The sequence below is a fragment of the Salvelinus alpinus genome, chromosome 7 (assembly GCF_045679555.1).
Source record: "Salvelinus alpinus chromosome 7, SLU_Salpinus.1, whole genome shotgun sequence".
Lineage (NCBI taxonomy): Eukaryota > Metazoa > Chordata > Actinopteri > Salmoniformes > Salmonidae > Salvelinus > Salvelinus alpinus.
The window spans coordinates 78,458,759-78,484,948 of record NC_092092.1 but is presented as its reverse complement, the minus strand read 5'-3'; the positions used below and the strand labels follow the sequence as shown (position 1 = coordinate 78,484,948).

General features: G+C 41.3%; 2 protein-coding genes across 4 annotated transcripts in view; one reads left to right on the top strand and one right to left on the bottom strand.

Moving 5' to 3' along the window:
• The first annotated feature begins 5 nt into the window (after window positions 1–5).
• LOC139581714 (NEDD4 family-interacting protein 1-like) lies at window positions 6–12,244 on the top strand. Its single transcript, XM_071411766.1, has 8 exons — window positions 6–202; window positions 6,051–6,153; window positions 6,414–6,553; window positions 6,702–6,771; window positions 7,064–7,188; window positions 9,977–10,043; window positions 10,137–10,245; window positions 10,777–12,244. The coding sequence occupies exons 1-7, from the start codon at window positions 167–169 to the stop codon at window positions 10,241–10,243; spliced, it is 648 nt and encodes a 215-aa protein (XP_071267867.1). The 5' UTR covers window positions 6–166; the 3' UTR covers window positions 10,244–10,245; window positions 10,777–12,244.
• Window positions 12,245–17,117: 4,873 nt separating this feature from the next.
• The window catches only part of LOC139581713 (glucocorticoid receptor-like), a 165,641-nt gene continuing 156,568 nt past the window's right edge, over window positions 17,118–26,190 (bottom strand). For all 3 annotated transcript variants that reach the window (XM_071411762.1, XM_071411763.1, XM_071411765.1), the window contains one exon: window positions 17,118–21,700. In XM_071411762.1, the coding sequence (XP_071267863.1) occupies window positions 21,548–21,700 (153 nt within the window). In that variant the 3' untranslated portion in view covers window positions 17,118–21,547. The remainder of the gene's footprint in view (window positions 21,701–26,190) is intronic.

Here is a 26,190-nt window from a genome sequence, read left to right as displayed (position 1 = left end):
GGGTCACATGACAGTGCAAGGGGAGGAACAACACACCCGACTTGTGAGGAAGAGGAGATGGCGGAGCTGTGCTAGTTTCGAGTGTTAGCGTACAGTATCAATATTATATACGGCTCACAGTTTGTCAAACAAGTGATCATTTTCAAACACTCAACTTCCATCCAGGATGGCCGAGCAAATCAGCAATGTTAGATATCAGGAGGTACGTTTATTTTTAAATTTTTATGACAACCCAATAAAATTAGCTAACGGCTAGCTAGCTAAACTAGCCAGGAATGGAAAACGAAACGGCGACTGTTATGACTTCGGCCCAGTTTAGCAAACGTTATAGCTCATTATGTCTTGAAAATGTAGCTTGACAGTTTGGGTAACAAGTTAGCTTGCTACCTCGTTTGTGGTGGTTAAGTGTAGCTAACTAGCTACATAAAAAAAAAACGGGCCACAGGCCCATTTGTTATATGTCACACCCTCATAGGCCATTGCAAGGCTAATCCGTGGAATATGTTGTTGTTGCAGTGAACATAATCTAAATACTGGTAGGTATTTAGCTAACTAGTTAGCTACCACAATCATAGTGATATTGAAATGTATCAAGATTGCACAAGAACCCACTACTATCGCTAGCTAGTAGGTAACGTTAGGCCTACATTAATTGATAGTTGTAGACAGCCAATCTGAGACTAATACCAGAGAGGTATACCACAAAGCAGGAAAAATTAGCCAGTTTACTCGCCTAAATATAATGAAATAACTTTTTATTCTAGACAAACTTGAAATGGTCAAATTGATTGAACAACCGAAAACACATCCAGTGTCCTAAGTATTTATTCCTCTGTTTCCACATTGTAACAAAAGTGGGATAAAAAATGATTTAACAGTCAATGTTGGTCAGTAATCTACACAAAATACTCTGTCAAAGTGGAAGAAAAATTCGAACATTTTATAAAAAATAAAACGCATCTTGATTTAGAGAGTCAATACATGTTAGAATTACCTTTGGCAGTGATTACAGGTGTTAGTCTTTCTGGGTAAATCTATAAGAGTTTTGCACACCTGGATTGTACAATATTTGAACACTAGTATTAAAAACAAATATTCAAGCTCTAACAAGTTGGTGATAGATCATTTCTTGGCGGCCATTTTCAAGGCTTGCCATAGATTTTCAAGACGATTTAAGTCAACTGTAACTAGGCCACTCGGGAACATTCAATGTCATCATGGTAAGCAACTCCAGTGTATATTCGGCCTTGTGTTTTCGGTTATTGTCTTGCTGAAAGGTGAATTTGTCTCCCAGTGTCTGTCGGAAAGCAGATTGAACCAGATTTTCCTGGAGGATTTTTGTCTGTGTCCTTAGTTCTATTCTGTTTATTTTTTAGCGTTAACTCCCTAGTCCTTGCCGATGACAAGGCTAACCATAAAATGTTGCAGCCACCACCATACTTAAAAATATTAAAAGTGGTACTCAGTAATGTGTTGTTGGATTTTCCCCAAACATAACACTTTGTATTCAGGACATAAAGTTCATTACTTTGCCATTTTTCTTTTTGCCATTTGCCTACTTTCGTGCCTTATTGCAAACAGGATGCATGTTTTAGATTTTTTTTTCTTTCTTCATCTTCTGTACAGGCTTCCTTCTTTTTGCTCTGTCATTTAAGTTAGTATTGTTGAGTAACAACAATGTCGATCAAAACCCAGTTTTCTCCTATTACAGCCATTAAACTCTGTAACCATGATCCTTTCTCTCCGGTAACTGAGTTAGGAAGGACGCCTGTATCTTTGTAGTGACTGGGTGTATTGATACACCATCCAAAGTGTAATTAGTAACTTCACCATGCTCAAAGGGATATTCAATATCTGCATATTTTTTTAAAATTATTGTTTACCCATCTACCAGTAGGTGTCCTTTGTGAGGCATTGGAAAATCTCCCTGGTCTTTGTGGTTGAATCTGTGTTTGAAATTCAATGCTCGACTGAGGGACCTTACAATTATCTGTATGTGTGCGGTACAGAGATAGAGGTAGTTATTCACAAATCGTGTTAAACACCATTATTGCACACAGTGAGGACATGCAACTTATTATCTGACTTGTTAAGCCAATGTTGTTATTATTTAGGCTTGCTATAACAAAGGGTTTGAATACTTATTGACTGAAGACATTAACGTTTTTAATTTTGAATTCATTTGGAAAAACAAAATTCCACTTTGACATCAAAGGGTATTGTGTGTAGGCCAGTGACACAAAATCTCAATTTAATCCATTCAGAATGCAGTCTGTAACAACAACAAAATGTGGAAAATGTCAATGGCTGTGAATACTTTCTGAAAGCACTCTATCTATATTTAGCTTTCCTAATGAACCAGATAAATCTGTAGTTATTACTGGTTGTTTATCAAAGTTAGCTGGCTAACTCATTGATCTTGCTTCGTAGGATACCCCTCGGGTATCAAAGGTTCCTGTCATGTCACTGATGGGGTGTTGCCAGTTAATTTGTCTCACTAGGAAATAGATGAATGATTACATAAAATCAAATTTGATTGGTCACATGCAGATGTTATTGCGGGTGTAGCGAAATGCTTGTGTTTCTAGCTCTGACAGTGCATTAAGTAGTATCTAACAATTTCACAACATATATCCAATACACACAAATCTAAGGAATGGAATTAAGAATATATAAATATATGGATGAGCAATGTCAGAGCGGCATAGACTAAGATACAGTATATACAGTTGAAGTCGGAAGTTTACATACACCTTAGCAAAATACATTTAAACTCAGTTTTTCACAATTCCTGACATTTAATCCTAGTAAAAATTCCCTTTGGTCAGTTAGGATCACCACTTGATTTTAAGAATGTGAAATGTCAGAATAATAGTAGAGAGAATTATTTATTTCATATTTTATTTCTTTCACCACATTCCCAGTGGGTCAGAAGTTTACATACACTCAATTAGTATTTGGTAGCATTGCCTTAAATTGTTTAACTTGGGTCAAATGTTTTGGGTAGCCTTCCACAAGCTTCCCACAATAAGATGGGTGAATTTTGGCCCATTCCTCCTGACAGAGCTGGTGTAACGGAGTCAGGTTTGTAGGCCTCCTTGCACGCACACGCTTTTTCAGTTGTGCCCACAAATTTTCTATAGGATTGAGGTCAGGGCTTTGTGATGGCCACTCCAATACCTTGACTTCGTTGTGCTTAAGCAATTTTGCCACAACTTTGGAAGTATGATTGGGGTCATTGTCCATTTGGAAGACCTATTTGCGACCACGCTTTAACTTCCTGACTGATGTCTTGAGATGTTGCTTCAATATATCCACATAATTTTCTTTTGCTCATGATGCCATCTATTTTGTGCACCAGTCCCTCCTGCAGCAAAGCACCCCACAAAATGATGCTGCCACCCCCGTGCTTCACGGTTGGGATGGTGTTCTTCGGCTTGCAGCCTCCCCCTTTTCTTCCAAACATAACAATGGTCATTATGGCCAAACAGTTCTATTTTTGTTTCATCAGACCAGAGGACATTTCTCCAAAAAGTACGATCTTTGTCCCCATGTGCAGTTGCAATCCGTAGTCTGGCTTTTTTATGGAGGTTTTGGAGCAGTTGCTTCTTCCTTGCTGAGCGGCCTTTCAGGTTATGTTGATTATAGGACTCGTTTTACTGTGGATATAGATACTTTTGTACCTGTTTCCTCCAGCATCTTCACAAGGTCCTTTGCTGCTGTAATGGGATTGATTTGCACTATTCGCACCAAAGTACTGTCATCTCTAGGAGACAGAACGCATATCCTTCCTGAGCGGTATGATGTCTGCGTGGTCCCATGGTGTTTATACTTGCGTACTATTGTTTGTAAAAATGAACGTGGTACCTTCAGGCATTTGGAAATTGCTCCCAAGGATGAACCAGACTCTCTTTCTGTGGTCTTGGCTGATTTCTTGTTATTTTCCCATGTCAAGCAAAGAGGCACTGAGTTTAAAGGTAGGCCTTGAAAAATATCCACAGGTACACCTCCAATTGACTCAAATTATGTCAATTGGCCTATCGGAAGCTTCTAAAGCCATGACATAATTTTCTGTAATTTTCCAAGCTGTTTAAAGGCCCAGTCAACTTAGTGTATGTAAACTTCTGACCCACTGGAATTGTGATACAGTGAATTATAAGTGAAATCATCTGTCTGTAAACAATTGTTGGAAAAATTACTTGTCATGCACAAAGTAGATGTTCTAACCGACTTGCCAAAACTATAGTTTGTTGACAAGAAATTTGTGGAGTGGTTGAAAAACGAGTTTTAAGGACTCCAGCCTAAGTGTATGTAAACTTCCAACTTCAACTGTACATGTGAGATGAGTAATGCAAAATATGTAAACAATATTAAAGTGGCTAGATTTCCATTTATTAAAGTGGCCAGTGATTTCAAGTCTTTGTATATAAGCTGCAGCCTCTCTAATGTGCTAGTGATGGCTATTTAACATTCTGTAGGCCTTGAGATAGTAGTCTCTCGATCCCAGCTTTGATGCACCTGTACTGACCTCGCCTTCTGGATGATAGCGGGGTAAACAGGCATTGGCTCGGGTGGTTATTGTCCTTGATGACATCGGGGGCTGTAGGTGTCCTGGAGGGCAGGCAGTTTTCCCCCGGTGATGCGTTGGGCAGACAGCACCACCCTCTGGAGAGCCCTTCAGTTGAGGGCGGTGCAGTTGCCGTACCAGGCGGTAATACGGTCAGATAGGATGCTCTCAATTGTGCATCTGTAAAAGTTTGAGGGTTTTAGGTGCCAAGCCAAGTTTCTTCAGCGTCTTGAGGTTGAAGAGGCGCTGTTTCGCCCCCGATGTCTAGCCACTGTGTGGGTGGACCATTTTAGTTTGTCAGTGATGTGTATGCTGAGGAACTTGAATCTTTCCACCTTCTCAACTGCGGTCCTGTCGATGTGGATAGGGGGTGCTCCCTCTGCTGTTTCCTGAAGTCAGGGTCATCTCCTTTGTTTTGTTGATATTGAGTGTGAGGTTATTTTCCTGGCACCACACTCCCAGGGCCCTCACCTCCTCCCTGTAGGCTGTCTCGTCATTGTTGGTAATCAGGCCTACTACTGTTGTGGCGTCTGCAAACTTGATGATTGAGTCGGAGACGTGCTGTCCACGCAGTCATGGGTGAACAGGGAGTACAGGAGGGGGCTGTGCACACACCCTTGTGGGGCCCCAGTTTTGAAGATCAGCGAAGTGGAGGTGTTGTTTCCTACCTTCACCACCTGGGGGTGGCCCGTCAGGAAGTCCAGGACCCAGTTGCACAGGGCAGGGTTCAGACCTAGGGCCTCAAGCTCAATGATGAGCTTGGAGGGTACATGATGTTGAATGCTGAGCTAATGTCAATTAACAGCATTACATAGGTATTCCTCTTGCCCAGATAGGTGAGGGCAGTGCGCAGTGCGATGGTGATTGCATCGTCTGTGGCACTATTGGGGCGGTAAGCAAATTTTGAAGTGGGTCTAGAGTGTCAGGTAAGGTAGAGGTGAAATGACCCTTGACTAGACTCTCAATGCACTTCATGCAGCCTTGCGAGGGTTAACACGCTTAAATGTCTTACTCACGTCGGCCACGGAGAAGGAGAGCCCACGGTCCTTGGTAGCGGGACGCGTCGGAGGCACTGTGTTATCCTCAAAGCAGGTGAAGGTGTTTAGTTTGTCTGGAAGCAAGACGTCGGTGTCCGTGACATGGTTTTCCCTTTGTAGTCCGTGATTGTCTGTAGACCCTGCCACATACGTCTCGTGTCTGAGCCATTGAATTGCGACTCCACTTTGTCTCTGTACTGAAGTTTTGCCTGTTTGATTGCCTTGCGGAGGGAATCACTACGGTGTTTGTATTCTGCTATATTTCCAATCAACTTGCCATGGTTAAATGCGGTGGTTCGTGCTTTTCAGTTACCACATTAATACATTTTTTGGTATAAGCACAGAAGCAGCTAGCTAAATTACTCTCTCAGCATTGGTCACAGACATAATAGTGCAACAGCAGCATCATCCCACTGACTGTGTGTTGCTCTGGCCCATTCCTTCAGCTGTTGAATGAGGAGGAGCCAGCAGCAGCCCAGCCCCCCCAGGAGGAAGCAGCTGTCCTGGATGCTCCCCCCCCGTACAGCAGCATCTCCGCTGCCAACGCAGGTAATTGTCCTCTGTCCATCCATAGCACTACACACAGCAACTGGCTAAATATTGACTAATCTCATATGACAATGGGGGTGGAGGACCATTGCAGATGCAAGTCAGGAATAGGATATTGTTAGTCTCGTGCTCAAAGGGAAAGGCTACGGTACAAAGCTGTGGTGTTGGTGAGCTCTCAACATTCACCTTGATACTAGCCATCACTAATGTGCTGTGTCACTCATGTTTTAGTTTTCTGCACCTTTCCATTTCCTTTCCAGCGTTCTTTGACTACAAGGAGGATGCAGGCAGGTTCCCCAACCCCCCGTCCTACAACGTGGCTACCACACTGCCCTCCTATGATGAAGCAGAGAGGACCAAAGCTGAGACCGGCGTCCCTCTGGTTCCTGGCAGGGTCGTGGTATGTCTGTCCTCCTTTCACAGTGATATTCATTCATTCATTGAGGTATTTTTCATTGAGTGCCTACATCCTCAATAAACATGTTTGGACCATCATCATTTGAAGATGTCTGACAACCAAAACAGATATTTCTTATTTCTCCTTTCAGGAGGATGAGTGTGACGATGCTGACCAGCTGCGGATAGGGAATGATGGCATCTTCATGCTCACCTTCTTCAGTAAGTCTTCTCTCTGTTTCCTGTACAGTGTAGGGATTGTTATGGGCGGACAATGCCTGTCTGCATCTCATGGGTACACTAAACAAATCAACTAAATAAGTCAAGCCAGGGATTTGTCCAACCGGTTCATAAGGAGAAAGTTTGTGATTTTAGAAAATATGTTGTATAATCTTCCACAAGGCATCATGGTCTGTGTGGTGAACAGCAAGCATGTTAACCGATGGATGTGCAACTTCCTCATTAGTGGTCTATGATTGATTGGTTAATTGATTGATTGTCCTCTTCTCTCCAGTGGCATTCCTGTTCAACTGGATTGGTTTCTTCCTGTCCTTCTGTCTGACCACTTCTGCAGCTGGCCGCTACGGAGCCATCTCTGGGTTTGGCCTGTCTCTCATCAAATGGGTTCTCATAGTCAGGGTAAGATCAACACACGCAACCTCACAAGGTAGGGGTGGTATACAAAAGATGGCCCTATTTGGTAAAATACCAAGTCCATATTATGGCAAAAACAGCGCAAAGAGAAACGACAATCCATCATTAGTGCAGTCACAAACCATCAAGCGCTATGATGAAACAGTGTCTCTTTAGGACTGCCACAGGAATGGAAAACCCAGAGTAACCTCTGCTGCAGAGGATAAGTTCATTAGAGTTACCAGCCTCAGAAATTGAGAGTTCAGTTAACAGACATATCTCAACATCAACTGTTCAGAGGAGACTGCGTGAATCAGGCCTTCATGGTTGAATTGCTGCAAAGAAACCACTACTAAAGGACACCAATAATAATAAGAGACTTGCTTGGGCCAAGAAACACAAGCAATGGACATTATACTGGTGGAAATCTGTCCTTTGGTCTGATGAGTCCAAATTTTTGATTTTTGGTTCCAACCGCTGTGTCTTTGTCAGACACCGAGTAGGTGAACGGATGCTATCTGCATGTGTTGTTCCCACCGTGAAGCATGGAGGAGATGGTGTGGGGGTGCTTTGCTGGTGAAACTGCCAGTGATTTATTTAGAATTCAAGGCACACTTAACCAGCATGGCTACCAAAGCATTCTGCAGTGATACTCCATCACATCTGGTTTGCTCTTAGTGGGATTATCATTTGTTTTTCAACAGAACAATGACCCAACACACCTCCAGGCTGTGTAAGGGCTATTTTACCAAGAAGGAGAGTGATGGAGTGGTGCATCAGATGACCTGTCCTCCACAATCACCCGACCTTAACCCAATTGAGATGGTTTGGTATGAGTTGGACTGCTGAGTGAAGGAAAAGCAGCCAAGTGCTCAGCATGTGGGAACTCCAAGACTGTTGGAAAAGCATTCCAGGTGAAGCTGGTTGAGCGTACCAAGAGTGTGCAAAGCTGTCATCAAGGCAAAGGGTGGATACTTTGAAGAATCTTAAAGATATTTTGATATTTTTTAACACTTTTTGGTCATTAAATGATTCCATTTGTGTTATTTCATAGTTTTGATGTCTTCACTATTATTCTACATTGTAGAAAATTGTAAAAAAAAATAAGAAAAAACCTTGAATGAGCAGGTGTGCCCAAACTTTTGACTGGCATTATATATATATTTTCCTTCTTCATTATTTTCCCCTAACCTTACCACCCCTCCCCTAATTGGAGTAAACTAATGGACAACAACACTTAGGCTTCTACTTCCAGCTTATACATACAATATACAGTGCATTTGGAAGGTATTCAGACCCCTTCCCTTTTATCACATTTTGTTACGTTACAGCCTTATTCTAAAATACATGAAATAAAATATTGTTGAGACACAGATCTGGAGAAGGGTACCAAAAAATGTTTGCAACATTGGTCCCCTAGAACACAGTGGCCTCCATCATTCTTAAATAGAAGAAGTTTGGTACCACCAAGACTCTTCCTAGAGCTGGCCACCTGGCCAAACTGAGCAATCAGGGGAGAAGGGCCTTGGTCAGGAAGGTGACCAAGAACCCGATGGTCACTCTGACAGAGTTTGTCTGTGGAGATGGGAGAACCTTACAGAAGGACATCTCTGCAGCACTTCACCAATCAGGCCTTTATGGTAGAGTTGCCAAACTGAAGCCACTCCTCAGTAAAAGGCACATGACAGCCCACTTGGAGTTTACCAAAAGGCACCTAAAGGACTCTGACCATGAGAAACAAAATTGAACTCTATGGCCGGAATGCAAAGCGTCACGTCTGGAGGAAACCTGGCACCATCTCTACGGCGAAGCATGGTGGTGGCAACATCATGCTGTGGGGATGTTTTTTGGCGGCAGAGACTGGGAGAGTAGTCAGGATCAAGGGAAAGATGAACGGAGCAAAGTACAGAGAGATCCTTGATGAAAACCTGCTCCAGAGCGGTCAGGACCTTAGACTGGAGTCTCCAAATACAGGTGTGCCAAGCTTGTAGCGTCATACCCAAGAAGACTCAAGGCTGTAATCGCTGCCAAAGGTGCTTCAACAAAGTACGGAATAAAGGGTCTGAATACTTATGTAAATGTGATGTTTCAGATTTTTTTTAAATTATGAATTTGCAAAAATTTATAAACTGGTTTTGCTTTGTCATTATGGGGTATTGTGTGTAGATTTATGGGGGGGGGGGGGGAGAAACGATTGAATACATTTAAATAAGTCTAATGTACCAAAATGTGGAAAAAGTCAAGGGTTCTGAATACTTTCCGAAGGCACTGTACATTTTTTGTTTGTTTTTAGTTCCATCCTTTTAGTTGTACCCTCAACCCCTCCCATCTATCTCTGAAGACCAAGTTCTATTTGCCATATATTTTCAAATGTTCTGTGATGTTTCACAAAAGTTCTGAACCTTTCTATTCTCATAGTTTCTACAGATTATTAATTAAAGATAAACCATCTTGCTAATATTATTATTAATCGATTGACTGACTTTTCAGATCACCTAGTAGTGCTATCTGCAGATTTAGCTCCAGGTAAATGTGTCAGTTCTTCAGCCATTCCTGAACCTGCCACCCCCAAAAAGCAGCTTACATATATGGACAGTACCAAAATAAATGATCTAATGATTCTGTCTCTTCACAGCGACATCTACAGAGCTGGGATGGTAGTAACCCCCATGTATATAGTTCTCACTGTGCTGCGGGGCATTCAGGCTTTTGTTCCTGCACTAAATCCTTTGGAATGCTACTGTCTGTACGACTGGTCTCCTAATGTTATTTTACTGTCTTTTGAACGTTCCAGTTTTCCACCTACTTCCCTGGCTACTTTGATGGGCAGTACTGGTTGTGGTGGGTGTTCCTGGCTTTGGGTAAGTGGAGCTCTATTTGAATGATTTAATGTGTATGAAATGTGTGAAAGATGATCATGAAACGGATGCTGTTGTCTTTCTGTGACTCTCCAGGCTTCATGCTGTTCGTCAGAGGGTTCGTCAACTACTCCCGGGTTCGCAAAATGGCCGACCCTACTTACGCCACACTTCCTCGAACGAGAGTCCTGTTCATCTACTGAAGGTAAGGCTCTAATTCACACAGCATTCCTGTGTTACAGCAGAATAAGACCTCATCAAATCATAAGCCTGGTCCTTTTATTAATAAATCAAATAAATAGTACTGGTAATCTACCAAATCATATTGATTCTCTTCACTCACTAGTTTCCTTCCAATGTAGTCTGCCGACTCGGTACCCGCTGTATATAGCCTCGTTATTGTTATTCTATTGCTACTTTTTAAATATTTTTTTACTTTAGTTAATTTGGTAAATATTTTCTTAACACTTTCTTGAACTGCCTTGTTAGTTAAGGGCTTGTAAGGAAGCATTTCACGGTAAGGTCTACACCTGTTGTATTGTTAGTTAAGGGCTTGTAAGGAAGCATTTCACGGTAAGGTCTACACCTGTTGTATTCGGCACATGTGACAAATAAATGTTGATTTGATTTACATGTAAATATGCCATAAACAAACATGGTCCGTAGTAAACCAACCTTCCTCCTACAGAGATACTGATCTCCTTCGTTAACGTATCTCCTGTTACTTTTCACACAGCTGAACAAACACAACGTCCCAGGATCTGGATAAAGAATCCTGGATGTTTCAAAAGCAACATACCGACAAAAAAGCAACAAAACTGCAGAAGTCTAAAACCAAACTACTCAAAATACCCATCACGACGCGGCAGGATGAAAAATACAACAAAAAAACACAGCAAAATCTTGATGAAGGCGACCCTTGTAACGTTCAGGAATTAAATACGTCAGTTTTATTATTCTATTTGAAAACTTCATAAATGGATTATGGTAGTCATTTTAACTATGTATTCATTAGTGGCGAATGTTAAGTGCTATTTGTACATTTTTCAGTCTGTAATGTATGGGTAATGCCTTACATCGTTTGATGGTAGTGTACTAGCATGCATCTGCCCCTCAAGCCAATAGGGATCAGTCTTATTTCAGTAACACTTTATTCAACGCCCGCCGTTATAATGCATTACGATGCCATTATAATGCACTATAACTTGTCATAAAGCACCTTTATGTTTTGTTATTACTTCATAGTAATCATGAGATCAACCAGTTGAGGATGGAAAAAATTGTCACATATGGCATTACAATTTGAACATGTTTTATACATGCTTATAACAAGTAATAATGCACGATACCTGTTGGCTCCATATGAAGCGTTACCCTTATTTCTAGCCAATAGAGAGCAGAGTTCTTTGCTAAATTGAGTCAACATGAATTATTCCTATGAGACAGAATCCTACCTTTTTATATGGCGCACATACCTCAAACGTAAAGTATCGTATGTGCAGATCTGAAGGTTAAAAATGTTGTACAAGTCATGCAGTTTTATTGTTTTAGGTTTAGAGAATTAACACATTCGGTATGGAAACTAACTACGATGCTATCAGAGAATTAACACATTCGGTATGGAAACTAACTACGATGCTATCAGAGAATTAACACATTCGGTATGGGAACTAACTACGATGCTATCAGAGAATTTAAGCAGCTGCACTTTTAGAAACAACCCAGGGAGTTTCTTCCAATGGAAACTGGACATATCATCCACACAAACAACTATACGTGACCAAATGGTAGTACCTGTAGTTATTGAGTGAGTATAAAGCGTTCATAAGGGTGATATGGCAATTTATAAGTGGTCTATGACCATAATAATTAGATTTAGTAAGAAGACAAGAAATTATACTCGTTGATCTTTCTCTTTTTAGGCAATTGTTGGCATATTGTTAACTAAATTCTCTCAAACCTGCTCTTAACGGACCCCCCCCCCTCGAATGCCAGCCAGTCTGCTTTAAACCAGTTGTTTAGATTTCTTGCTTAGCCCTTATGTGGAATGGTACAGCTAAGATCCTAACCCAGTCCTAGTTCACACACATCTCTGATATCTGTGTGAACCAGTAGTACAGCTGCATCCTGGGGATTTTATTGTTATGAGATGTTTTAAATTGTAAAAAGCTTCATGTCTAATAAATGTGACTTTTTAAAAGTGAGATTTGATCGTCTCTGTTGCAGGTTTATGTGTTGTGTAGCATTGACACCTTGTGGTTGAACGACTCATTGACTGGACAGCTACTGTTCCCCCAGAGGGGCTTATGGTTTTCAATGTACAGTATGTGATTTCTTATCCATCAGCTTTCTATAAGATATTTAAATATGCCATTTAGCAGACCCTTATCTTAAACGAATGACAGTAATGCATTTTACCTACGGCTGGCTCCGGGAATCAGACCAAATATCCTGGCGTTGCTGTGCTGTACCAACTGAGCTACAGAGGACCACAGTCATGTCACATCAGTAGATGTATACATTCTAGATGTCTATAGTCATGTCACATCAGTAGAGGTATACATTCTAGATGTCTGTAGTCATGTCACATCAGTAGAGGTATACATTCTAGATGGCTGTAGTCATGTCACATCAGTAGAGGTATACATTCTAGATGTCTGTAGTCATGTCACATCAGTAGAGGTATACATTCTAGATGTCTAGTCATGTCACATCAGTAGAGGTATACATTCTAGATGTCTGTAGTCATGTCACATCAGTAGAGGTATACATTCTAGATGTCTATAGTCATGTCACATCAGTAGAGGTATACATTCTAGATGTCTATAGTCATGTCACATCAGTAGAGGTATACATTCTAGATGTCTGTAGTCATGTCACATCAGTAGAGGTATACATTCTAGATGTCTGTAGTCATGTCACATCAGTAGAGGTATACATTCTAGATGTCTGTAGTCATGTCACATCAGTAGAGGTATACATTCTAGATGTCTGTAGTCATGTCACATCAGTAGAGGTATACATTCTAGATGTCTGTAGTCATGTCACATCAGTAGAGGTATACATTCTAGATGTCTGTAGTCATGTCACATCAGTAGAGGTATACATTCTAGATGTCTGTAGTCATGTCACATCAGTAGAGGTATACATTCTAGATGTCTGTAGTCATGTCACATCAGTAGAGGAATACATTCTAGATGTCTAGCTAGCGGCTTAGAGTCTCGTAGTGTGGAGTGGAATGCTTCATTTGGTCAAGTTTTAGCATGATTCTACCAGTCAGCTGTCAACCATATAGCTACAACAGTTTATACAGATGACAGCATCTATAACGGGTCAGTGAAGACATTTGTAAACTGCTGTTATAACCTGCAACTCAAGCTTCATGCTAGTTGAAATTTCAAATACTGTTTGTTGAGCCTGTCTGCAATTTCCCAATGAGCACTTTGGAATGGATGTGTCTAAAATGACAACCTATTCCCAATATAGTGCACTACATTTGACCATTTGACACACCCCTGGACTTACAACCTTCACTCCCCTGTGCCCTCTAGTCGCCGTGGCAAGAAAATGGCCTTCTGCCCTATGTGGGTTCTGGAGTCTAGTTTGGGTTTCCTGTTCTTCTTCAGTCCCACGTACCAGCTCCTCTCCTTGTACATCTGGGCCTGGTACGTGTTGTAGTGGTTCACCTCCATCTTCTCCAGGAAATAAAACGGATCAGTTACTATCGACTACATGGGAGAGACAGAAACACAGTCAGAATACAGTCATCACAAACAGATGCTGATCGTTGATTAGATTACCTGGGGTTGGTCAAAGGCTCTAGGTAGTCCAAAACAGATTGGTAAGGTTCTGGGCGTGGTCAAAGGCTCTAGGTAGTCCAAAACAGATTGGTAAGGTTCTGGGTGTGGTCAAAGGCTCTAGGTAGTCCAAAACAGATTGGTAAGGTTCTGGGTGTGGTCAAAGGCTCTAGGTAGTCCAAAACAGATTGGTAAGGTTCTGGGCGTGGTCAAAGGCTCTAGGTAGTCCAAAACAGATTGGTAAGGTTCTGGGTGTGGTCAAAGGCTCTAGGTAGTCCAAAACAGATTGGTAAGGTTCTGGGTGTGGTCAAAGGCTCTAGGTAGTCCAAAACAGATTGGTAAGGTTCTGGGTGTGGTCAAAGGCTCTAGGTAGTCCAAAACAGATTGGTAAGGTTCTGGGCGTGGTCAAAGGCTCTAGGTAGTCCAAAACAGATTGGTAAGGTTCTGGGCGTGGTCAAAGGCTCTAGGTAGTCCAAAACAGATTGGTAAGGTTCTGGGTGTGGTCAAAGGCTCTAGGTAGTCCAAAACAGATTGGTAAAGTAGTATTAAAATGTTTGAGTGACGCAAAATAATTATTTGAATGATGATAATAATTGTAAATGTCTCCTGTCACGATCCTAAATGAATGTGTTGACATCAATGTTAAAACACCGTTTTTGTGACCTTTGTTTCTCTGTTAGGGAGGGTGAAGTGGTCACCATGAGAACATGGTCATACCGACACCGTGAGAACATGGTCATACAGACACTTTAATACTCACTGAACTACAGTTTTGGCTAAGGGCCAAGTAGCGTCCTGCTTCTGTCCCCTGGATGACAACCAACACCATGGTCCACAGATTTCACCCTCAGCCCCCCCCCCCCCCCCCCCCCACGCACAACAGAAGTTCAACAGAAGCATTCCAACCATCCTTAAAAATAAACTTCCACATGATAACAAAGACACAAACTAGAAGGACAAACCTGAGCGGAGATAAGTAGAGAACAGAGACTAAAATAAACAGTGATGTAGACTGCATGTGGAAGTTAGTTACAATTTGAAACCCTGGGGTTAGCTACCTTTTTGTTGTTTTTGCAGTTTGGTTATCATGGCATTATGCAACATTCAAAGACTTTCCTTTAAGAAAAGGCTCATCTATATAGCCTCAGTATGAATGGTAGATGTTATGCAAATGGCAGCTTTTAATAACATTGTAGATATCCAAGACTATTTCCTAAGCACATAACCAGCTGTGTTGTTGCAGTGTAAGTATGTCCCACACATTCCTATCATGTGCCTGCACCTGCCCGCCTGTCCAACATCACTACTCTGGACGGCTCTGACTTAGAATATGTGGACAACTACAAATACCTAGGTGTCTGGTTAGACTGTAAACTCTCCTTCCAGACCCACATCAAACATCTCCAATCCAAAGTTAAATCTAGAATTGGCTTCCTATTCCGCAACAAAGCATCCTTCACTCATGCTGCCAAACATACCCTTGTAAAACTGACCATCCTACCAATCCTCGACTTCGGTGATGTCATTTACAAAATAGCCTCCAAAACCCTACTCAATAAATTGGATGCAGTCTATCACAGTGCCATCCGTTTTGTCACCAAAGCCCCATATACTACCCACCACTGCGACCTGTACACTCTCGTTGGCTGGCCCTCGCTTCATACTCGTCGCCAAACCCACTGGCTCCAGGTCATCTACAAGACCCTGCTAGGTAAAGTCCCCCCTTATCTCAGCTCGCTGGTCACCATAGCAGCACCTACCGGTAGCACGCGCTCCAGCAGGTATATCTCTCTGGTCACCCTCAAAACCAATTCTTCCTTTGGCCGCCTCTCCTTCCAGTTCTCTGCTGCCAATAACTGGAACGAACTACAAAAATCTCTGAAACTGGAAACACTTATCTCCCTCACTAGCTTTAAGCACCAGCTGTCAGAGCAGCTCATAGATTACTGCACCTGTACATAGCCCATCTATAATTTAGCCCAAACAACTACCTCTTTACCTACTGTATTTATTTATTTATTTTGCTCCTTTGCACCCCATTATTTCTATCTCTACTTTTTCTATCTCTACTATCTCTACTCTTTTTTTTTTTTACTTGCTATATTGTATTTACTTCGCCACCATGGCCTTTTTATATTTTTATTTATTTATATATATATTTTGTTTGCCTTCACCTCCCTTATCTCACCTCACTTGCTCATATTGTATATAGACTTATTTTTCACTGTATTATTGACTGTATGTTTGTTTTACTCCATGTGTAACTATGTGTTGTTGTATGTGTCGAACTGCTTTGCTTTATCTTGGCCAGGTCGCAATTGTAAATGAGAACGTGTTCTCAATTTGCCTACCTGGTTAAATAAAGGTGAAATAAATAAATAAAATAATCATACCCATATTGCCCTTTATTATTGAGCCATAACATAATTATGGGTCATTATTACAGTGTGGAAGACTGAGGATTTATCTTTACTGAAGTTTAACAGTATGAGCCTCAATGTCGATTGTGAACGTTTGCAAACCATGCATCAACATAAATGTATTACTGTTGAATATAAAGCTAATTATGAAGATGAATACAAACTTCTTGATTGGATGAACAATTTAATAAACAAAAAAATAGCCAAATTAATGACAGATTTTTGTATTATTGACAGTATTATTTTTTTAATTTGAGGAACACAAAATCCACTGAAATATTCGACTATTTCTGGTCTTACTGTGAATGTCATTTTTGTCCCTTGCCTCCCACCGTCCCATCCGGGAGAATCTGCAGATCATGTCCGCCATTCATGCAGTATAGGCGGGTCAGTTTTATTATTCTCGAGCAGATTACTTCCGAATCTCAGAGCCCGGTCCAACATCTGGAATCTGGCATAGGAGCTACAGCCTTGGAGCCTGGTCCAACATCTGTTTGTGGTATCTTGCCATGACAACATTTTTGGTATGCCAACAACCATAGGAGTTGGTCATACAGTACAAACATATCTGGGATCAGGCTAAAGGCCCTCAATAAGAAAGAAACTGCTTTTTTCTCCCAACATTATAACTGGCTTTGGGGCACCAAGTATTGTCATCACAGAAATTCTGATACCAAGAGACTAACAGTAGCAATATTAGACTGATATGAAAGTGGAGGTTGGTGTCAAAGACATTCAAATCTATTTCCACCAACTAGAATAGGTTCCCTGGCAGCTAGCCAAGGAAATAATTTAATCAAGTCCTGTCATACAAAAGGTTACAAACCAATAAGCTACAAATCAAACCAATAAGCACCAGAATGGAAAAGACCCTTTATTGAATGAACCATTGCTGAATTATCATAATGTGGTTATTTAAAGTACAAGAAGGTAACCATTTTCATTGTTCAGAAGAAGTGAGTTAACATCATGATCAATCTGTATATAATTTCTTGTTTTGAAAAGGTACCACACAAAACGAAGACGTAGTTCAACATTTAATGGAAGGAAAAGCATCAACATGACCTACTACAGATGAGCAATAATACAGAGGATATAGAAAACTACTATTATTTGTGGGAGAAATACAACAAATTGTTTTTCTTTACTTTGGATTATATGTACATAATTGAAATTGTGTACAAGCAAAACAAATAAGCTTCCAAGAAAAGCATATACCAGTGAATAATCATCGTTCTGCCCTTGATAATACGTTTCAAAAGTTAATGGCTGCATATGTTTTATACAAAATAGAATTTCAAAACAATATTTGGGGCAGTGGAAATTGTTAGGTTCAAACTGGTTGATTTTTTTTCGTGTGAACTTTTTGACTGACTACTAAATTCATAATATTAGTACACAGCATTTGACCAAAGCTATACAAAATAAATATTTAATGTGTTATAAAACAAAAAAGTCCTGTACGTCTGTCGTTCCAAGAGCTACTAAAACTACAGGAAAATATGCTGAACTGAGTCTGGATTTGATTTGGCCACCTGGTAGAAAAATCTGATATACTGGAACTGTGTAAATAAATGGTATATATTGACACTATTGAAAGGTTTCCTGAAAATCTGTCCTGCAGAGAAATACAGAAAATAGTTCACTAAAGTGAAAGTGAACATTTTCTGTCTAAAATAGCTTATATTGTAAAAGAAAAAAATAAATTACATAGTACACGCCTATAATCTCTTGTTTAGAGCATCAAGTAAGTCATGTATTTGTAATTTGTATTGCATATTTTCAGATTTCCTTGTCAAAAATGTACTGTATGATACAATTTCACAGAGACCAATACATTTTTTGGATAAGGAGAGGTGAGTAGTTCGTGGTTTTATACTTGTTATATGAAAGGCAACAGCAGAGAACAACTTGTAGCCACACTGAAGGTGACAGTAACCCATAAGAAATCAAGAAGCTGTTTAGTTAGGGAGAACTAATTTGCTGGTTTGTATCACCATTGAAAGAAAATACAATATTTTCCTTTAGAATAGATTGGGAAGTTAACAATGGCTAACCAAGTAGTGAGAACATCAAATGACTTTGGCATGTCCAGTATGTATGAAACTAACTTACCTGAATGGCCAGGTGAGCTTTTATTTAACCTGACTGTTAATTAATGAATGTCACAAAAACACACAATGTTGGGAATTACAACTGAATGTTTTTGGTTTTAAACAGTTCCATCAGTGAACATAGATGACCACATACATTTTTAACCAATGACAACAACCTGAGTATGGTATAGTTGTTCTTACGAATCACTCATGTATAGCTTCTTATTAGATGTTGGCATAGTGTATGAAAATAATAAAATATGTCATTTTTCCAACACGTAAATAGACCAATGACGGGAAACAAATAACTAGCATTGTATTTTTAATGCCAGTTCGGTGAAAAGTTCAGGTCTCGGGTTAACAATTCTCTCAAATTCCCCTCAAATGTGCGGCATCACCATACATTTTTAGAATGTCTCCTGGTTTTTGTCTCTTCCTTTAAACCAGTGACTGGATTTAACCAGGTACGTTGCCCTCTCAGAGCAACTAGTAAAATGAATGGATGAAATACGTGCCAGGAGTTAGGAAGAGTAACAGCAGACAGTCTCCCTGGAGGACTTCAGTTATCCCCGCCTGGCCTCGTACAGAGATTCACATTCATTTTCATACCTGGGTTGGTTTGTTTCACGGGAGAAAAAAAACAAAAAAATCTGCACAGAAGCAAAACATGAATGACAAAGCAGGGAAATGTTTTTGGTGACAACATCATAAAATATAACAAATTCATGTTGGGACTCAAACTACCTAAGTACATGTGTATAGAAAGGGTTTGTTAGACTTAAAGGGTCAACTTGCTATCTATACTTATGCTAGGGAATCTATAGTGTGGATGAAAACCCTAAAAAAGGTAAATAGTTCACCTTTTTAGTTTCTTTAATTCAATCCACGGTGGACATAAGCGCTTTAAGTTGTTTTTTTCTCTCCCTCATTTTTTTCTGAAATAAACACTGACAACTGTTAAAATGAGGACTGTTTTTCCAAACCTGAGTAAAAGTTCAAGTTTGGCACAAAGTCCCAGAGAACAGAAGATGGAGCTATGCCCTCATCAACTAAGCTACATCCCAAATGTCTCCCTATTCCGTGCACTACTTTGGACCAGAGCCCTCTTCTCGTCATAAGTAACACACTACAAAGGGAACAGGGTGTCACTTGGGACGACACACAGTTTGAGTGCAAAACACAAGATGACAGAAGGATGTGAGTACTAAGTGCTTTACTGGAAAACGTTTGAGTAAAACACACACAAAGAGCTAAGACGTAAGCAAGGTGCCTAGGTGGGTAAGAGGTTGTCCTAGACCAGGGTCCACCAGTGTCAGTTCTCTAGAACCCCCTGTGTATTGCTGGTTTGTCTCGTAAAATGGTCAAATTGTCTGATATGTCAGTGACATGTCACTGTTGCCAAAATATAAGCGCTATAAAATGACTCTTTAGGAATTAATAATGACAAGTTACCCATGTTTCATTCACATACCACTCTACTATCCATTCAAACACACCTGTGTTCATACAGAAAGCAGCATATAGAGTATTGAGGGTCAACACTGAAGCCCTCTGCCTTTCCTAAAGTGACCAAGAACTACTGTACAACTAAATTCAAGAACTGCCATATTCCCATCAAATATTACGGTTAGGGAAACCATAGCAACCAGCCTGGTTTTTGGGGCCGTCGATGCGTTCTCAAACTCTATTTTTGATTGGCTGACGCATCTCTCTCTCCGACACATTCCAACAATGACAATGGGCAAAAACAACTACTAACAAAACAACAGTTAAAACAAAAGCAACGTAAGAAGTTCACTGACTGACGGCAGGTAGCCTAGTGGTTAGAGGTTGCTGGATCGAATCCCCGAGCTGACAAGGTAAAAATCTGTCGTTCTGCCCCCGAACAAGGCAGTTTAACCCACTGTTCCCCGGTAGGCCGTCATTGCAAATAAGAACTTGTTCTTAACTGACTTGCCTAGTTAAATAAAGGTTAGATTTAAAAACAATTTGCCGACAAAAATAACTGAAGTTCAATGGTGACAATTAATAGCTTCCTTCTACAAACATCCAATAGAGTTAAAGCCATCTTTTCTACTACTTACTTTCACATTCATTTTAGTAGAGGGGGGGGGGGGGGCATAGTGCTAATATAGTATTTAAAATAGAGACGTGTGCAAGAGATCAGGAAGGGAATATGCAGATTGGGAGTATTATTAGATCGACTGATCTCACACTGAGAATCCATAACTGAGCTGCAATAGCAACAGACAAACACGGCAGCCATTTTAAAAAGGAAAACTGACTGCAACTGCATGTAATAGGAAGAAAACAATCACATACACTGAGGGTCAATCATGATGGTGAAAGAAGAATATCCTCGGACAGTCAGAGAACGGCTAAAATCAGTCAAGCTAAAAAGGCACATCTTTTTCTCTCTCCTTTTTTCTGATCGACGGTGTGTGTGTAAACCTGGCAGCCAGCGTGTAGCCTAAACGTAGACAAAGATAGGTCTGTGAATTGTGTACTGTACGCTTTCATTACAAAAACAACAATTTCATAATGTTATGCCTGACCTTTAAAAAAAAAGCTATGCAAACATGCTTTTGTAAAGACAGTTACGAACAAAACAAGATGTTTTATGTCATGTGACTTGATAATCAACTCTGTTACAACAAGGCCCTAAACACGACAGTAGGTAGAGGAAAACACAGTAGCTAAACCTGTGGGATAACAAGAGTTATAGTGTTACCTTTGCTGAGGTAAGAAATTACCTGTATAATAAACTGTATAAACTGTGGCAGCAGAAACTTAGACATGTAAAAAATAGCATCTTAATAATCTGTACATAGATACTTGTTTAATCTAGATATTGTTAAATTCTGAGGGTGATACACCTGAGAAAACATGAATGGTTAGTTTATTTCAATCATTGATTATCTTTAAACTTAAGACATTTATTTCTACTGTTATACTGCATACTGGATCATAGATGTTAAACAAAACAAAAAACCTCTGTGCTCTTTCCCTCTCGTCTTCTGCCTCTTGACAAATCTCTCCTTCCACCTCCATGTTTCATCCCCAAATCCCCAAACCCTTGTACTTTGTATACTTTCTCCCAAAACAGCATCTCCTCTTCTGTCCGGTCTCCCTCTGTCAGGGAAAGGTGAGGGGATTTTAAGGCATTGTGTCTTGGTGGCGGAAGCACCACACAGTCATTTCTGGTGGAAGAGGAGGGGCTTGACGCTCCCGGCTTTGAATTTTGGTAACTGGTTGCTGATGATCTCTGCTAACATCTCTGGGAACTCCACCGACAGAGACTTGTTGACGAACGTGTAGAAGCAGAAGTTCAGCAGGCCACCAACCATCTAAAGGGAAAGCAGCACATTTGACATGTTTATTTATTGTCTGTTGGTCACAGAAATGTTCTTAGTGTACATTGAAAACGAAACAGAGACACTAAAACAAACATGGATAGATGAATGACAGGAGAACACATAATTAGGGCTAGGCCCCTTTTTTCTAAATTTCCACCTGAATGATGTGCCCAAAGTAAACTGCCTGTTGCTCAGGCCCTGAAGCCAGAATATGCATATAATTGGTACCATTAGAAAGAAAACACTTTGAAGTTTGTAGAAATGTGAAAATAATGTAGGAGAAAATCCAAAGAGAATTTCTTTGTTTTGTTGAGAGACCATGCTCTTACAATGGAAAGTATAGGGGCATACTGAATTCTAGCTCCCAGGATGCAATTCCTATGGCTTCCACAGGGTGTCAGCAGTCTATGTTCAAGGTTTCAGGCTTATAACTTCCAAAACTAATAAGAAATATCAGTTTTAGTACAAGTACACAGTCTTGGAAATTCGTGTTTGGGCGCACCATGAAGACAAGACACACCTGCTAAAATCGGTTTCCTATTGAACATACTTTCCGTAAGAAATATTATAGTTTTATTACATTTTAGGTTATCTGAGTAAATAGAAACGTATTTTGATTTGTTGAAACAAAGTTTAGGGGTAGATTTTCAGATTATTTTCTCTGCATGTTGAACGAGTGGATTACTCAAATCGATGGCGCCAACTAAATAGACTTTTTGGGATATAAAGAAGGATTTTATCCAACAAAACGACACGTTATAGCTGGGACCCTTTGATTTTCAAAAAGTTGGTGAATATTTAATCGCTACTTGTGAATTTATGAAACCTGTGCCGGTGGAAAAATATTTCGATGTGGGACGCCGTCCTCAAACAATCGCATGGCATGCTTTCGCTGTAATAGCTACTGTAAATCGGACAGTGCAATTAGATTAACACGAATGTAAGCTTTCAACCGATATAAGACACTTGTATGTACCTAAATGTTTAATTTTTATGATTATTTATTTGAATTGCGAGCCCTCCAGTTTCACCGAAAGTTGTTCCGCTAGCGGGACGCCTAGCCCTAAGAAGTTCACATCCTGTCCCAACATATGCTAGTTGTCATCATTACTCATATCATTGTTCATAACCCACTCATTCATGAATCCCATATCTAGCTGTATGCCACGTGTGTGTTGTAATAGTAGAAGACACAAGATGCCGTTTCTAAATTGGGTAGTGCGTCATCAGTTCCTCTTGTCATGTCAGTCATTGCAAACCTTTAGAGAGCTATTTATAAATTGTCCGAAATGTCCAGATCAACTAGCCCATGTCAACTAACATTTTATAGATAGGTTTTTTTAGCCCATAGATTTTGTTGTAATGTTTGAGTCACTCAAATATCACAAGAATACACCTTAGACATGGCAACATTTATAGAATTGCAAGAAAATGCAAAATGTTCTCTGTTCCTCATGACAAAATGTGTAGATTCGCAGGAAATAAGCTTTAAAACCTGCAAAAATTTTCTCTGCGCCAACAAGAGGGGTGTGAACAATTAGTGTCATGAACGGTGCTTGTGCCCATAGAAATAGACGTGTCGCGTGCACAGGATGTTCCCCAATGCCGGAAGGGGGGCTTCAGTGAAAAGGTTTGGAAACCCCCGTACTACAACACCAGGTGGCAGCACTGAGCTACAGACCTCCAGGAGGCAGCATTGAGCTACAGACCACCAGGAGACAGCATTGAGCTACAGACCACCAGGAGGCAGCATTGAGCCCCAGACCTCCAGGAGACAGCATTGAGCCACAGACCACCAGGAGGCAGCATTGAGCTACAGACCACCAGGAGACAGCATTGAGCTACAGACCACCAGGAGACAGCATTGAGCTACAGACCACCAGGAGACAGCATTGAGCTACAGACCTCCAGGAGACAGCATTGAGCTACAGACCACCAGGAGACAGCATTGAGCTACAGACCACCAGGAGACAGCATTGAGCTACAGACCACCAGGAGACAGCATTGAGCCACAGACCACCAGGAGGCAGCATTGAGCTACAGACCACCAGGAGACAGCATTGAGCTACAGACCACCAGGAGACAGCATTGAGCTACAGACCACCAGGAGACAGCATTGAGCTACAGACCTCCAGGAGGCAGCATTGAGCTACAGACCACCAGGAGACAGCATTGAGCTACAGACCACCAGGAGACAGCACTGAGCCCCAGACCACCAGGAGACAGCATTGAGCCCCAGACCACCAGGAGACAGCATTGAGCCACAGACCACCAGGAGACAGCATTGAGCTACAGACCACCAGGAGACAGCATTGAGCTACAGACCACCAGGAGACAGCATTGAGCTACAGACCACCAGGAGACAGCATTGAGCTACAGACCACCAGGAGACAGCACTGAGCTACAGACCACCAGGAGACAGCATTGAGCCCCAGACCTCCAGGAGACAGCATTGAGCTACAGACCACCAGGAGACAGCATTGAGCCCCAGACCACCAGTAGACAGCATTGAGCCCCAGACCACCAGGAGACAGCAGTGAGCTACAGACCACCAGGAGACAGCACTGAGCTACAGACCTCCAGGAGACAGCATTGAGCTACAGACCACCAGGAGACAACATTGAGCTACAGACCACCAGGAGACAGCATTGAGCTACAGACTACCAGGAGACAGCATTGAGCTACAGACCACCAGGAGACAGCAGTGAGCCCCAGACCACCAGGAGACAGCATTGAGCTACAGACCACCAGGAGACAGCATTGAGCTACAGACCACCAGGAGACAGCATTGAGCCCCAGACCACCAGGAGACAGCAGTGAGCTACAGACCACCAGGAGACAGCATTGAGCTACAGACCACCAGGAGACAGCATTGAGCTACAGACCACCAGGAGACAGCATTGAGCTACAGACCACCAGTTCCGAATGAACCCGAGGACAGTCAGACCCGTTTGGAAAAGACTGGTGGAAAAAGAGACCCAAACAGAACCGTGCTGCTTCAGTTTTTACTTTCCTAAAACAATAATTGTCCACCTCAGTTCAGCTGTCGGAGATTTGAGCGCAAAATGCATCAGGGCATTGCATAGGCCTCAACTGTATGATATTATAATAATATATATATATATAAATAAACAAGTCAAAATAAATATATAGATATATACAGTTGAAGTCGGAAGTTTACATACAACTTAGCCAAATACAGTTAAACTCAGTTTTTCACAATTACTGACATTTAATGTTAGTAACAATTCCCTGTCTTAGGTCAGTTAGGATCACCACTTTATTTTAAGAATGTGAAATGTCAGTTGCAAACCGTAGTCTGGCTTTTTTATGGCGGTTTTGGAGCAGTGGCTTCTTTCTTGCTGAGTGGCCTTTCAGGTTATGTCGATATAGGACTTGTTTTACTGTAGATATAGATACTTTTGTACCTGTTTCCTCTAGCATCTTTACAAGGTCCTTTGCTGTTGTTCTGGGATTGATTTGCACTTTTTGCACCAAAGTACGTTCATCTCTAGGAGACAGAACGCGTCTCCTTCCTGAGCGGTATGACAGCTGCGTGGTCCCATGGTGTTAATAGTTGCGTACTATTGTTTGTACAGATGAACGTGGTACCTTCAGGCGTTTGGAAATTGCTCCCAAGGATTAACCAGACTTTTTTTTTTTTCTGATTTCTTTTGATTTCCCCATGATGTCAGGCAAAGAGGCACTGAGTTTGTAGGCCTTGAAATACAAGTTCTTTGACACCGATCTCAACAAACCATTTCTGTATGGACCTCACTTTGTGCATGGGGGCATTGTCATGCTGAAACAGGAAAGGGCCTTCCCCAAACTGTTGCCACAAAGTTGGAAGCACAGAATCGTATAGAATGTCATAGCGTTAAGATTCCACTTCACTGGAACTAATGGGCCCGAACCATGAAAACAGCCCTAGATCATTATTCCGCCTCCACCAAACTTTACAGTTGGTACTACGCATGCGGGCGTTCTCCTGGCATCTGCCAAACACATATTCGTCCATCGGATTGCCAGATGGTGAAGCGTGATTCATGACTCCAGAGAACATGTTTCCACTGCTCCAGAGTCCATTGCCGGCGAGCTTTACACCACTCCAGCCGACGCTTGGCATTGCACATGGTGATCTTAGGCTTGTATGCGGCTGCTCGCCCATGGAAACCCATTTCATGAAGCTCCCAACGAACAGTTCTTGTGCTGACATTTCTTCCAGAGGCAGTTTGGAACTCGGTAATGAGTGTTGCAACAGAGGACAGACGATTTTTACATGCAATGCGCTTCAGCAATCGGCCACCCCGTTCTGTGAGCTTGTGTGGCCTACCACTTCATGGCTGAGCTGTTGTTGCTCCTAGACATTTCCACTTCACAATAACAGCCAGTCAGATGTGCAGCCAGACTTATTAGCCACTCCTTTTGCCCCATCTCTTTCAACCATACAGTTTTTCAATTCCTCCTCAATCCATGGAGCC

Excerpts from the sequence above, each read along its gene's own strand:
- LOC139581714 (XM_071411766.1), top strand. The coding sequence starts at position 167 with ATGGCCGAGCAAATCAGCAATGTTAGATATCAGGAG. Across the intron at positions 6,772-7,063 it reads CTTCATGCTCACCTTCTTCA|TGGCATTCCTGTTCAACTGG; the intron begins GTAAGTCTTCTC and ends TCTTCTCTCCAG. Across the intron at positions 10,044-10,136 it reads GTGGGTGTTCCTGGCTTTGG|GCTTCATGCTGTTCGTCAGA; the intron begins GTAAGTGGAGCT and ends GTGACTCTCCAG.